The 16,237-nt window shown below is 41.9% G+C and overlaps 1 protein-coding gene across 1 annotated transcript in view; it reads left to right on the forward strand.

The window, feature by feature from the left end:
- Positions 1-16,237, forward strand: part of TRPC6 (transient receptor potential cation channel subfamily C member 6) — a 1,461,060-nt gene that overhangs the window by 700,362 nt on the left and 744,461 nt on the right. Inside the window, exon 5 of the mRNA XM_069639093.1 lies at positions 9,069-9,288. Coding sequence (XP_069495194.1) covers positions 9,069-9,288 — 220 coding nt within the window. The remainder of the gene's footprint in view (positions 1-9,068; positions 9,289-16,237) is intronic.

Consider the following 16,237-nt stretch of genomic DNA (forward strand, 5'->3'; position numbering starts at 1 on the left):
GAGCATAGACTCTTGGGTGCATGGCATATGAGTGTGATATGCTGTGGTGGTTGTGGCCAGGGCATAGAGTCTTGGGTGCATGGCCAAATGGCCATGCACCCAACATCCCAACACCGCAGCATATCACACCCATAGATTCAAGCATTGCAACCATTTTAATGTCCGCGGACACAAGGAAGTTCCTAGAACACATTCAACTTGCCAGAGGACGATACGGACAGCGTCCTCAGGACACCCCCATTTTCTTTCTGCGAACATTCCAGGACCCCACGAGTCTTCTTAGAAAACGTTCAACTTGACACCGAATCCATTCTGCTTATTTACGAACATTTCAGAACAGCCGTGTTGTCCGCACAACAACAAAAGCGTCTAGCACATAAAAGAAATACAACATTGCACCTATCTCATACTCCCCCACCCTCCCCAAACACTCTTACACACCAACACACTCCACTAAATACAATTTTTAAACCAAGTTTCACCTCGCTGTCCGCGGTCGTCCGCGAATGCAAGATGTCGGAGGCCACCAAAAATCTGACGCGCTCCACGCCCCACGCGTCCAATCAGCGAACACGTCAGATGTCCACGGACATTGCGCAAGCCGCTCGGCCAATCAGTGCACTTTCCGCGGAGTGAACCTGGAAGTCCGTCCGCGGAGCGAACGGAGATATCACTAATTTTTTTGCCTTACATTTTGGTCATTTAAAAAAAAACTACTGGACGGATTTACACCAAATTTGCAAAAGCACACTTTCGGGGCCAAGCCCCCGCTCCTGCAGCAAATTTGGTGTAAATCCGTCCAGCGGTTTGGGCTGTAGGCGTGCGCAACGTTTTTTCCCATTATGTCTAAGGGAAAAAACAAAAGTTTTGGGACCCCCCTATAACTCCCCCCCCCTCGACCAAACCTCTCCAAACTTAAGCCACCCAAAAAGTGCTCTTCCTATGGAAACACCAACGTAACCATAGCTACATGGACGCTACTGCGTCCATGTAATAATTTCCATAGGAGGAGCATTTTTCGGGTGCCTTATAACTTTGCGGACGGACTTCCCGGTACGCTCCGCGGACAGTGCCCTGATTGGCCGAGCGGCTTGCGCGATGTCCGCGGACATGCGACATGTTCGCTGATTGGACGACGTGGTGCGTGAAGCGTGTCAGATTTTCTGTGGCGCCCGCCATCTTGCATTCGCCGACGACCGCGGTGAAACTTGGATTAAAAATTGTATTTAGTGGAGTGTGTTGGTGTGTAAGAGTGTTGGGGGAGGGTGGGGAGAATGAGATAGGTTCAATGTTCTGTTTTTTTTATGTGCTAGACACTTTTGTTGTGTTCGATTTGTCTGTGGACAACACGGCTGTTCTGAAATTTTCTATATAAACTAAATGGTGGGATGTTCTGAGGACGGAGTATGTGTCCGTTTTGTTTGCAAGCAAGCTAAAATTGAGCTAAGAACACTCGAGGTGTCCTTAAATGTTTGTACATAAACAAAATGGGGGTGTCCTGAGGACGCTGTCCGTATTGTACTCTGGCAAGTTGAATGTGTTCTAAGAACACTCGCGGTGTCCTGAAATGATTACTTACCGGTAATCTTCATTTTTCCTAGTCCTACTCTTCCTCGTCACAATACTGACGACCCTCCTTCCCCTCCCTGTGGGAAAGGTCCCATGCTCCGGCTTGGTAATATGAAACTGAGTGATGTGGATGTGGGGGAGGAGTTATAGGAATTTAAAGAAATAGAAGAAGGTCCTGTGTCGGAGGCAGGGGCCTCATGAAGTAAGTACTGGGACGAGGAAGAGTGGACGTGGAGGTAATGTTTGCAATTAAACAAAATGGGGGTGTTCTGAGAACGCTGTTTGTATTGTTCGTTGTCATGTTGAAAGTGTTCTAAGAATCCTCCTTATGTCCGTTGACATTACAATTTCCTATGGGCCTTACCCGACTTTTTGTCCACTAAACAAATGATAAATCAGGCTGCTGTGCACCGACATTATGTGATAATCCTATCACTTGCCCCATCGACCTGGCTGACCTGCTTTTGCGACACTAAATCATATCTCCCACCCCTAAGCCTGACATTATCAAAGCATTCATATTCCCTGTCTCTCTCCGTGATGTTACAGGGTGCGTAGCCAAACGCGCCCAGTCGTCTCCAGTCCTACGCGACTTTACACAGAACCCGGAAAACAACACAGATCATCTCACAACACAGCATGCCACAATTCGGAATATGAAACTGTGATTTAAAAGCAAACAGCAAGATTGTACATTTCGTAAAGTACTTTTATTTGACATCAAATGTTTAGAGAATATTCAGCGATTTGCATTTGTCTTTGCTGTCGATCCGCAAAAGTTCATCTTGAGTCACGCGCTGTTCCTTTGCAGTATACAGGGTGTTGGTTTATGATAAAAGAAGCACTATGGTGGCACTGATAATCAGAAGGCTGTTCCAACAACGAGGCATTAGACCACCATAATGATTGGTATGTTGCTTCTAGCCGCTAGTACCGCGTAAGGGCCTATTGGTCCTTGGCGATTGTCCCATAAAATGGTGAGTGTCATGAAGTTGTTTATAAGTAGCTGCACCTGGCAGTTAAAAAATCCGTCGGCTGGGGACTGAAAATCGTGGAATTGACAGTAGGGAAGGATGTACCTGTTTTAAAAACATAAATTAGTCTCACGAGCCGATCTTCATTAAAAATATTCATTTTATTTATTAGGGCGTGAATCTATTTGCTAGTGAGGATAGTGCAACGGAGTATGTTAACTTATTCCCACTAACCCACCCTCTCTCCTCTGCCTTTTTCAGAGCCGTCTGAGCGCCAGGGGACCACTTCGGCGGTGATAGTGCGCGGTACAAAACAATATGCCACGTTGAACAAACAAGTACAACTTAACCGGGCTTTAATGCCATGCTACTGTTATTATATTCCGGTATAAAATAATCTAAAGGGTTACTTACATTGGCCCTCATTACGACCCTGGCGGATTTTTTCCGCCATCGGCGGACTTTTCCGCCATGGCGCAAAGTCCCTTTACGCCATGGCGGATGGCGGACTTACCGCCCCATTCCGAGGTCGGCGGGGCGGTAAGTCCCCATTGACCCATTTACCCTTCCCCATTCCCATTTCGGCCCCATAGGGCTCAATGGGAGTGGGGAAGGTGTTAATTACGCCACCGTACACTACGGTGGCGTAATTAACACCGAGGTCCCATAGCGCCATGGATTTTTACGCCCGCAAAAAGCGGGCGGAAAAATGACCATGGCGCTATGGGAACTCGTAGTTGGCGGTAAGGGGTCGGAGCAGCTAACGCTGGCGCAAACCCCTTAGCACCAGGGTCCTAATGAGGGCCATTATATTGGCATTTTCCATTTTCTACGCGTAATGCAGTCCCTAAATAGGACTCCGTCTGTGCCAACAATCTTTCTCATAGTGATATAATATATAAAAGCAGTTTCATTTCAGAAATGTCATCCTTATCGTCTCTTACGTTTTTGCACCCCTCCTTCAAAAGAAGTCTTTTGGCACGATCCCTGTCTGTCAAGGTCAAAAAACAATAGAACCTTACAGTGCGAGCCGTGGGCCACACCGGCCCACGAGCAAAAAATGGAAGCAGCTGACCTTCACTGTGAACAAGCATAAATTCTTACTTTGCAACATTCTGTGTAAAGCCATCCCTGAGAAATTGCTTTTTACACTCCATCTTTGTATATTGTCTGCGTGCTAATGAAAGAAGTTTGTTAAAGGGAGTTTATGGTTAACTTGCACTACTAAAAACCTATGATATTCAGTAAAAAAACTTTGTTAACGGGACATTATGGTTAAGTTGCGCTAATAAAACCTATACAATTCAGTAAAAAAACTTTGTTAACGGGACGTTATGGTTAAGTTGCGCAACTAAAAACCTATGAAATTCAGTGAAAAAACTTTGTTAAAGGGACGTTATGGTTCCAAGTAAAACTGAAAAACCCCTGAAATTCACCAGTTATGGTAAGCTAAGCAACCATAACTCGTGCCACCACCGTGCACTGCTAAGCCTAGCACCCAGGACATCAAAGGTGACATCACAAATGTCATTGATGACATCACTGATGACATCACATGCACATTTACCTTTCATGAAAAGTCTGTACAAGGGATTCTTAGTGTAATGTTAATATAAAAAGTGTCAAAGATTATTGGAATAAATATCAAGTGCTAATCAGTGCATTAAGCTATGCATTGATATAAATAGCATTCTATTATTAACTTCAATCCAGTATACTAAGGTACTCATGTAGAAACATAGGCTTTGTGTGCAGCATACATGATGGTGGTGCAATATTCATAAGCTTGCCATGTTGAATAGTGAAATGATAACTGTTTTCTTATAAGAGTTTTGCGTACAGTGAAACTTGTGATGCGTAGGTAATAAAACCCTCTTGCTACATCATTGCATTATTATAGACAAATCACAAAGAGACAACGCCACATACAAATATGAATACATACAAGGGAATTGAAGTAAGAAAAAGAAACAGCAATAGTAGCAGAAAGTGTTCATAACCTAACTGATTACCTTTATGCAGAGAAATGATTGCTCTGTTTCAAAGCTGTTACTTACCCTTTCTATATATATCACATGATGTGTCTGGACCCTAAGGAAACGAGTGTGAGTACAACATGTAAAAATATGAGCATATTCAGGGAAAGTACAGTAATAAAAAAACATCAAAAGTATCAGAAAGTGCTGATAAATCTACTGATAATTTTAATGCACAAAAAGGATTGCTGTCTTTCAAGGTTGTGTCTTCCCCTATGTATATGTTTCTTATGATATGACTGGACCATAAGGGAATTATTCTAAGAACATACTTGAAGGATAAGTCTACGAATATAGTAATTTACAATTTTTTGTTCCTGACTGTTACTGAAGAAAATCATGTGGCGTAGATATGTCAGGAAAGGAAAAAAGGGGGAGTCAGACATGTGATGTCATCAGTGATGTCATCAATGACATTTGGGATGTCATCTTTGATGTCCTGGGTGTTAGGCTTAGCAGTGCACAGTGGTGGCGCGAGTTATGGTTGCTTAGCTTACCATAACTGGCGAATTTCAGGGGTTTTTCGATTTTACTTGGAACCATAACGTCCCTTTAACAAAGTTTTTTCACTGAATTTCATAGGTTTTTAGTTGCACAACTTAACCATAACGTCCCGTTAACAAAGTTCTTTTACTGAATATATATATGCAGCTTAATGTATGAATTTGAAATGACTCTGCTGAAGGCAGGTCGATCCTGTGAGCCACAATAATGAATGCATGTGTCCCAGTCCTGAAAAACATGTACTAAGCAAAACAGCTAGGTTACTAACATCCTGAATCAGTCACTAGGATCCTGTAATCAATATGGTGTCTTCCCAATGTAATCTTGCCTCAATACACACATAGGGCCTCATTACGACCCGGGCGGTAAGGGGTTAACGGCGCTGTAAAAGGTGGAGGCTCTGTTAACCCCTTACCGCCTAATTACGAGGTCCCTTTGCGGGTCCCTACCTTAACGCCTGGTTTTACCAGCCGTTAAGGATTGGACCCGCAAAGGGACCTTGGAGGTAATTATGGTACCGCAATTTGCAGTACCGTAACTACCGCCTTCCCCATTTCCATTGAGCCCTATGGGGGCAAAAATGGGAATGGGGAAGGGTCAATGATGAATGGGGAATTACCGCCCCGCCAACCTTGGAATGGGGCGGTAATTCTACCATTCACCATGGCGGAATCGGTAAAATACCGGCGGCAACCATGGCGCTACTAGCACCATGGTTACCGCACGGGTCGTAATGAGGCCCATAGTAGCAAAGAAATGTAAGTAGTAACGTATTAGGCATTCCAACCTGCTGCTCAAATGAAACAGAGCCAAATGTTGTACATAGAACTTAATATACGTTCTCTGTATGGCATGATCACTTCGCAACGCCATGCTGCCGTGAGGTGCACAGGACATTCTCATTAGAAAAAATATTCAATACAATAATGTGCAATGAGGATCAATATTCATAACAGAGTCTTCATGGTATCCATCTCATCACAGAAAACAGTGTACATTTAATTCCTCATTCATACCACCAGGTGTGAGTGAGTACAGACGATGCACCGAAAGTGCTTCCCTCTGTTCAAGCCTTCTTTAGCTGTTGCCTCTGAATCCCTTCTTAACAATCACTTCCAAAACTCGGAATCTCATCTGTACCATCGAATGCCCTTGTTCTTTGTAATGTCAAGCCACTGATTGGTTCATTTTGCCTGTACATATGCAGGATCTATTCTCATTCTAGTGTATTCTTGCCTTCCTGGATGTCTGTCCAAAGTACTACAAGCCACATGGACATTCAATAAATTACATGTCATGATCAGCTTTACAAGTTGCATATCTTCTCAAAGGGGTTCTCTTCCCAGTTCCAGGATCCCTTTATTATGCTGTAACAAATTCCACAATTGAGACAAGGGTATGTACCTGCATGTCTTAGTACCTATCTAGTGGCAGCATGACTTTCTGTGCCAACACGTAAATCATGTCGATTCTGACTGCATTTAGATGCAAAAACAAGGGGATCTGATACACATCCTTTTGTTCTATCATCATTCTTTCATTTTTCCCAATGTTTAAGGATGCTTTTTCGAATCCCGTTGATTTGCAGTGAGAATTTAGATATATTAACTAGAGCCGGTGTATTTCTAACTGTGTTGGTATGTAAAAGGGATGCCCTGGTTTTGGTTACAGTTCTCTCTACCACTGCCTGAAGATGTTGCTCATGGTGTCCACTAATTCTAATTGTATCACACAACTTCTCAAGCTCCTCTCTACATTGCTCAATGTCAATAACAATCCTCTTTATCCTCTGTAGCTGAGTATATGACAACTTCCTTAGTGTGTGGTCTAACTCCCGGTTGAATCTGGACCTGAACATTGTGGTAAAAGTATCTCTCATCCATGTCCAGCCACACATAAAAGAACTGATACAACCTAGCCAAGTGTGATCAATCACTGAGACAATGTCCATGGCCTATATGCAAAGCCTCTCACACATTACAAACAAAGCCCACTTTGCCTTGTCAACTGACCTCAATATCAATTGATGTGAAGAAAATATTTGATAGTGTTGAGTGGCCCTATCTTTTTACACTCTACTAGAATTTGGCTTTTCTGGCAGATGTATGAGCAGCATCAAGAACCTGTATGAACAACAAGAAACATATATTTTCACTGGCCAAGCCATCTCAACCCTATGGACACTGGAGAGAGAGAGAGAGAGAGAAGATGGTATCCTTTCCCCACTGCTGTTCCCTCTCTTTGAGCAAAATGCTGTTAAGGCAGGTCATATCCTATTCTCCTTCCAAAACCCCAAAGCTGACTTCCAGGGTCTTTAAACACTCTGTTCAGAGCCATATCAGGGTATGAAATCAATTGGAGAAAACAGAGATTCTCCCAATGATGGACAGAGGTATTTACATTCATCATTCTATTATACCAAAAATGAGACTGACCCATGAAATCACCTACCTTTGAACCAAACGTCAAAGATCTCTCACAACAATGGTTAGTGTGAATGCTGGTGAGCTGTGGGAGATGGCTTAGAGGCTCGAACCGATCTGGAAGACCCACCCAATGCAGAGGTGGTCATTTCTAAAGATGGTATTACTGCCTTAATTTACCTGCTTTAGTATGCTTCTGTTGCTGACGCCACTCTCCTTCTTTAAGAATATGACCAGAATACTAACAGTGCTCCTCTGGTAGGATGATACGGTATGTATTAAACTGGAGAACCTCTTCAAAGAAAGATGCAGAAGTGTGCTTCCCTAGTCAGTCTGAAGAACCACTTCCCTCCCCTCAACAGCTAACACAGTTTTGTAACAATCCAGAGTGATTTGGAAGGGTATACATTACAACGAAAATATCCTGTTAGGTTTAACCCAAGAGCCACATTCTGCCTGACCAACAACCTTTGCATTGATCAGTGATAGCCTTTCTGGAGGTTGGGAGATGACAGGATACCTGCTTATCTTGGACAGAGCATTAAATAAGGACAGTTGGATATCTTTATCAATCAACAAAGTCATATAATCTCTCACATGAAGACTTTTTGAAATAATTTCATCCTTCTTGACCGAAATGGGTAACTCCCTGCCACAAGACTAAACCTCCAACAAATGCTTTAAAACCTCTGGCAATAAAAGGCAGGCAATTTCATCAGCATATGATAATTTCCCTCCCTAAATAGAGTGATCCTAGTCAGAAGATGTGAGGATGTGCCATTGCAGGTGCATCCCTCCATATGGTATTGGAATCAACCCCCCTTTAAAGTTTCTGATGTACAATCTTGAAGATCATGGAGGTGAACCGAGATATCCTACTTGATGAATCAGCTTGTCTGTCAACCCTTGGTGAGCCACGGATCCAAGAGGAACTAGCCAATCAACAGTCAAAGTGGAGAAACTTAGCCCTGGCAAATTCAAGAAGGGTTGTAATGAGGTATTAGAAGTCGACATTAATGAACTTATTTACTTAGTGGACGGAACTGATGTCTCAGGAAGCCCACATTAGAATATTTGAAAAAAAGGCTGTGAAGGGGAACCTAAGCAGTGGATAAAGTGGACTTGGGTCACTCTCCTATCTGCAGTCTACCATTTTATCTATTGTTGTTGTACATGTTTTAGGGAAGTTGATGGGGAGGGGGACAGCATTAAGGGGAACCTTAATCGGTTGGATTCAATATTTTCTCTTTATGTTCACCCGAGATATTCTGATTGAAAAGTGCAAATAAAAATGTATTCTGAAAAGATAATATGCAGGTGTATGACCACAAACATGTTTTTCAGAGTTGGCTAACATGAATGCAATCCCTATTATGCCCTGCGTTTAATTTGGTGAGTTTGCTAACCAATGGTAGCACACCTACAGGGTTGACTCTTCATTTGGCGTGACATAAGTCACTCATGTATATTCAGCGTCTGTTCACACTTTTTGTGTTGTTTGGCATATTGCTCCCATCAAACGAGCTTTAGATAATCCTTGCGCTTTGTCACCTTTCTTGCAGTTGGGAAAGATCCTGCGTGGGCCGTTCATGAAGTTTGTGGCACATGCCGCCTCTTTCACCATTTTCCTCGGTTTGCTGGTCATGAATGCCGCTGACAGATTTGAAGGCACGAAGCTCCGGCCCAACGAAACGTACCCAGACAATAATGGAAAACAGTTGTTCAGGGTGACAACCTCCAGCTTTTCCTGGATGGAGCTGCTCATTATCTCTTGGGTAATAGGTAAAGATTCCTTTTCATTTAGAATATTGGGATGCATCTGTTTGCAGAACGTTGCACTTTTCTCTACATTCTTGATGTTACGAACTCTAAGGCACATAGGTTTATCGTGACAAAAAAAAACAAAAAACTGAAATAACAAAATCTATGTTTTACTAACCGCCCGGTGCACAATAATTTACTGTGAATGAAAAGAAAGTACAAGAAAGACTGTCTTCATGTCTTGGAACTAATCACATTTTGCAGCTGCAGGCAATTAGTCACTTATCAGTGACTCCGAAAAAAATGGAAATGTTTTCTTATTAGTTACATCCGAAAATAAATATGCTACTTCTCACCCGGTGGCATTCCGTTTTTTTTTTTTTAGTTTGTTTAACTCATTTGTCTACAGCAGGTGACTATTTTTAAAAAGGCCAATAAATAGCAAGCAAAATACAGGATATTTTCTGCATTAAAAAAACAGTCACATTAAATGTGCACATTAAAACTAGAAGGATCTATGAATGTGTTTCAAAGATTCTCCCCAAATCACATTTTAATTTTGTAATCATGGGTTTGTGTTCATGAAAACTAAATGTAATAAAAATATAACTACTAGGAATGCATAGGAAATTAAAGCATAAAGTAGAAAAACATTCCAATAGATATCGGTTCTCCTCTCTGATTGGAATCCATTGGGAAGAATGAAGGAACATCTTCTACAAGTTTGCCCCTGTGGGGTGAAGTAGATGATTTGTCAGCATGTATACATGCAGTAGAGCACCACTGGGCACTGCCTCAATAGCATGGGTGCCCAGTGTGTCCAGTAAGCACTACACTTGCGTATTAGCATTGTCAATTGCTGGTGTTTATTGATTAAAAATGAATTAATGTTTTGTATCGCACTTAATACCAGGGAGCAGTATCTTAGCACAGTAGTAGGGAATTCAAACCTGTGTAGCTCTGCATTGTCATGCTTCTAAGACCAACGCATTGCCCCAGAGCTACCTTTCCAGCCTTCTCCTGGCATTCTAATGGCAGTATTATAAGCACAGGCAGCGTCATGCCTATTTACCACCCCAATCAGTGGGGGCCGGCTGGGCGTAACAGGAAGGTGGTGGATGTTGGGGAGAAAAGATGCTTTATCTATGGCCATTCTCAGTGAGCGCATTATCTGGAGCATGAACCTAGGACAGGATGTATAAAGATTTTAATGTGGAAAGTCGAGCTTAAGACACTGTGCCGGGATACTTAAGACTCATCCCGAGTAGTTTCTACATTTCGAGATTCATAAGGTTTCGACTGAACTTGTACCCACCAAGGAGATCTTGATGGTGAGGAAAATATGGAAGGGAACAAATCTTAATTGCAGGTTTTGTGATACGGGGCAGCTGTGAAAACCTTGCATCATTTCATATTATTTTGTCCTGGGCTGTCGGAAAAATTGACATTGCATCTGGGAATGACTTTTGAAAGATCTAACACCTCAACTGCAGAGGATTGGTGGCCAATGATAGTCCGTGGTGAACATGTGACAATGACAATAGCACTGACCAATTATGTGAAGAACATTTTTTGTGGACAATAATGTGTTTTATTGATGATGCATTTTTATATTTTAAATGTGGGTTTTGATACTTTTTCTAAATGGTTTTATGAATTTTAATACTGTTTAAGTGACATTGTGTAACAGGTGAAAGGTGTATAATTAAACCAAAAACCTAAATAAAAATGTAAAAATCAATAAAAGATTGCCTTTGAGTTGCATAATTGAGTGCTGGGAAGTGGCTATGAGGATTCACTGATTCCCTGTCAGTAGGTGACACGTCCTGAGATGTTTTATTTAGTTTTTCTATGTGCTTTGAAATGTGATGTATGTGTGATTGGAGGTAATGTGTGAGTTCTGGGGGATTCCCTTGGAATTACTGACCAGTACCAATGTTTTGTTTGAAGATGTGTTGTCTTGTATTTGGGTGGGAGTTCAGTGGGTGCTGGGGTAGTGGCTTTAAGGATTCCCTGCATTAGGTAACACATGTAGTGAGGCGTTGATTTGTTTTGGAGCACTGGATAACGGTATCGTCTGTGTTTGTAATGTTGAGTGTCTTGCATGAAGTTTAAGATGGATTTCTGGGGTTTGTGTATTGTGCGTGTATTTTTTCGTGGTTAAATTGTTTGGAAGCAGGTTTATACCTGATGTTAAAGTCCTTTATTTCTGTAACAATGTGCATACTTGAATGTGGTGGGGAGTTCTTTTTTCAAGTCTTTTTTTTATGCATGGTTTGTGATTGGGAGCATGTGTGATGCTTTTGCAATGGAGTTGCAGGCCTGATCATTTATTATGGTGTGCATGCATGAGTGCACCTATACTCAGACAATGGGAATCAGACTTGTAAGCCAAACTCATGTACTTAAAATCATGGGAAAAAAATGGGAAAAACCCTATTTCCCATGTTTTTGCATGATTTTAAGCATAGTTGCAGTAGTTTCCATGTAGTAGATAGCCTGTCAAATAAACAGAGACAACAGTATGCTTTAATGTGATTTTTTGTGTTGGATTATGTGTGTATGTATTAGTGTTTAATTGGAATGAACAGAGAACATATGTGTTTTATTGGCCTTGGCAACACAGTGGCGGCTGGCCTACAGGTGTATGTCATGTCTAGGATGAGTGCACTGCATGCTGGTGGCGCTATAAGACTATATGCTGCATGGGTATGCAGAGGTGTGGTTACACAGGGCGCGTGTCAGTGTGACACATGTTGCATGTTGTTTTATGATTAAAATTGCAATGTTCTGCATACAAATCTAGGAGTAACAAATCAAGCGTTTGCATGTGATAGCACATACCCTTTAGATTGTGCAACAAGAATATGTGTGTGTGTCCATGTGGATTTGTGTCTTTGTACAGTTTAACATTGGTTCCGCTATAGCTTTTCGTGGTCCTTTGTGTCTCCATGTAAGACACACTGGGCCTCATTCCGAGTATGGCGGTAAGGGATAGCGGCCACCGCTAACGAGAGCGGTGGCGGTAATCCCTTACCGCCATACTCCGAGTTCCCTTAGCGCCATGGTGCTTTTAACACCTGCTTTTAGCAGGCGTTAAATACCATGGCGCTAAGGGACCTTGATGTTAATTACGCCACCGTAATTTACGGTGGCGTAATTGACGCCTTCCCCACTCCCATTATGCCCTATGGGGCATGAATGGGAATGGGGAAGGGTAAATGGGGATTGGGGAATTACCGCCCCGCCAACCTTGGAATGGGGCGGTAATTCCGCCAACCACCAAGGCGCTGCCGGTCCGGGTACGGCGTCAACCAAGGCGTTAATAGCGCCATTGGTTAGCGCCGTACTCGGAATGAGGCCCACTGTTGCATTGTATATTTGTTGTGTTTTTTAGGCCAGTATGTCATGTCATTTATGGATAGTTTGGGACTCCTCAATTCAACCGATCCAGTGCTTTGTGTTGAGCATAGCCTCAAAATGGCAGACAATCTTGATTGTGAAATGAAGTTGCATGGGCACTTTAGGGATAAATGGGATTACAGGAAGAAAGAAAAACTATGGCGAAAAAGTAACAACCCCACTTATTGTAATACTGAAAAGGTAGCCCTTTATCTCTGTAATAAATCCGTCCTCTCTGCCAAAGCAAGCTTTCTGCAAAACCATGTTAAAATAGCGATTAATAAGACAAAAAAGTGGTTTGATGTCATCAAGCAATTATCCAATCCAAGTTGGCATCCATCTCCGAAGCTGGAATGAGTTCAGTTCGTTTTTTCAGGAAAAAGTCAATGTGACCCAAAACAAGCATGTCTCCCTACTCCTTTCACCCCCATTTCTGAAACAAACCCTGAAACAACTATTCATACTCACATTTTTAATGTCAGCCTATCAACTACTGAGGAAATAATTACCCTAATTATGGTACTGAAACCCATAAATGATACCTATGATTACCTATCTGCATGTCTGGCCAAACATCATGCTACTGAATTATGCAAATTATTTACTTGCGTAGTTAATTCCTCCCTGTCTCAATGTACTGTCCCCAAAGAACTCAAAGGATCAATCCCTAACCCCTTGTTAAATAAATCCTCACTGGACCTTTATATACTCCAGAATTATCACCCTATTGCTGGCCTGACATGGCCTGCAAAGCTTCTCATGAAAGTAGTTACTAGCCAACTACAAAGGTTTATGGACGAACCCCTTTCAATTGAGTTTCAGTCCCGTCATGGAACATAAACAGCACTTCTTAACAACTAGATGACATTCTGAGATCTGATTATGAGGGCAACCTGAGCTTGCTCGTCAAGCTCGACCTTTCGGCAGCATTTGACACAGTTAATTTCAATATTCTTCAATCTAGATTGAATGAAGTTGCTAATTAGTCAGAAGATTCTTTAAAATGGTTCACTTCTTTTTTTATCTGAGCGAACCCAAAATGTCACAATAAGAATATATTACTCTAGCTCACTATCGGTCCCATGTGAGGTTCCACAGGCTTCCTCTCCATCACCTCTGTTGTTTAATATTTACATTCGGCAACTCCTGAGTATTTTCTCTAAATTTGATTTGCATTATCACTCCTACACATAAAACATTCAGAATTATTTGTATGTAATTAAGATGGTTGACATCCAATATAATGCAGGTAATTTTTTTGTCCCAAAACATCTCTTGGATCATCCTTCTAAGATACCATCCTTACCCGACTCATTTCACATTCCAACATCCTATGTTAATCCAGTAAAAAATATCTTGGCTGTATCTGGCAGTCTAATTTGGACTGCAATCAGCAGGTTAGTGAAACAGTGAAGTCTATATATTTCTGCCTCAGACTCTTATGACCTAGTTTCCCTCTAATCTCAGAGAACGATCGAGCGGTGGTTGTCAGCTCACTGATCAAATCTAAACTGGACTACTGTAATGCCATCCTTTCAGGTAATCCAGAAAACAAATCCACTGTCTTCAAAAATAATACAATGCAGCTATAAGACTTCTTTTTGGTGTGCCGAAATATACATCTATTTCCTAACACGACAGAGAATTTCATTGACTGCCAGTACAACAGAGGATTCTTTTTTAAGACACAAGTTTAGTTTTTAAGAGCCTGTGTGGCCTTGCCCCCACCTATCTTGCAACTAAGTTTCTGCCTTACCATCCTGCTCGGTCCTTACGATCTTCTGATCAACACCTTTTGGTTGTATGTTCTTCCCACTTTGTGCACCAAGGTGCTAGATGCTTCTCGCTGATGGGCCCTTGCACCTGGAACTCGCTCCCTGCTGATCTTTTTATAACCGACTCCTACTTCTCCTTATGAAAAAATGTAAAACCTACCTTTTTCAAAGTTTTTCACAATTCCCCTTTTTCATCCTGAGTATCATTTACGCACAGATACAGCTTTTCTGTCCAGCTTTCTCCATTCATGAGGAAATATGTGCATTATAAATGAACAAAACAAATCAAATGTGTGCCTTCATTCATGATCATGGGCTGCCTTGCATCTTTGAAGTACATGTTTTCCACTTGATGGTGTCCATTCTACAGACCATGGAATCTATTCTATACGACAATATATTAAATGTTTTGTCACCTTTGCAGTTGTGTTTAAGTGAACACTTGTTTGTTTTACACTATTATTTTTTTTACTAATCTCCTTATCGCACGTTATTGTTTTCATTGAATGTTTTGCAACAGTCTGCCAGTATAACTTGTCTAATCCCATTGTGCACATTTTGCAGTATATCCTGTATTATGGTTCATTTTCTGCTGTCCCTATACCAGATGCCTACAATGTTTTTTGAATAGGTTACAGGGACAAACAGTGGCTGGAACCAACATGTTTTATAAATAAACAAAGCTTTGTTAGAAATCTGGTACAGACGGGGGCAAAATAATAAACAGTAACACTTTGTCAGGTGGTGGATTCTCATGATATGGGCAGTGTATAGACACAACATGAAAGAATATGTTACTGTAAGGGAGAATTCTCCAGAATGGCTAATTTCCCTTACCTACTGAGTCCTACTGAGTCTCTCAGCAGCTTTGCTGGATTTCTAGGATTTATTTTTTTCACCTGGTAAGAGTGTGAGCCTTTTTTTTCCCACTCTTGTGTTTTGCTGTGTGTGAACATGTTGTGTGTTCATAGACTGTGGAACCTCACCTACTCCACAAGCATCCTCTTTTTTACTGTGTGTTACACAGCACCTTCAGTGCAGTGACACAGGGTTGTCTTTTAGACTTCCCAACTCAGCTTCCATTTTCTGGGACTGACTACTGTCTCCCAGAACACATAAAGTTGCCATTAACTTTATTAGCCTCTGTAAAACCAAAGATCCAGTCCACCCTATCTTACATAGAGTACTGGAAAGGGTTCCTAGTTATCCCTTTTTGTCTGTTTCTCTTGGAGCATTGTTTCGCTCCCTTTTCATCAAGATTTGGCTGTTGGCAGTGGTAACTACCCTATTTTACCTACCGCTGTAATCTTAAATAACCTTGGTATTGTTTTATGCTATCTTTGTAGCCTTGAACTTAAACCCGCTAGACCATATTTATTTTATTACGGTTCCGGCTGGGTTTATTCACCATTTATTTTTGTAAAAGTCTTTCTCGTGTTTTATTCTGCATGCCAAACCAGGTTTGATTCCTTTGTTCGCCGTCTTTTTGCGGGCTTCTAAGCAGAAGTCCTCCTTAGGTGCCTGTATGTGTGGGAGGGACAGGATGATTGGCTGTGTGGGAGGATCTGAAATGATCTGAAATGATTGGCTGTGGTGACTGTCCCGGAGGACAGCCACCCTGCTGTGTGATTGACAGCCAGGCTGTGTGAATGGGGGAAAACTGCATAAAAAGCAGGTCTCTGGGGCTGGAAAGGAAGAGTCGCCACTGGAACGAAAGAACCGGTGAGGAGCTGACAGAAGAGGACCGCTACAATGACTGAACTGCCCAGTGAAGCACTGCTGCAGGTCTGAAT

The sequence above is a fragment of the Ambystoma mexicanum genome, chromosome 7q, assembly GCF_040938575.1.
Source record: "Ambystoma mexicanum isolate Mex_15411 chromosome 7q, UKY_AmexF1_1, whole genome shotgun sequence".
Lineage (NCBI taxonomy): Eukaryota > Metazoa > Chordata > Amphibia > Caudata > Ambystomatidae > Ambystoma > Ambystoma mexicanum.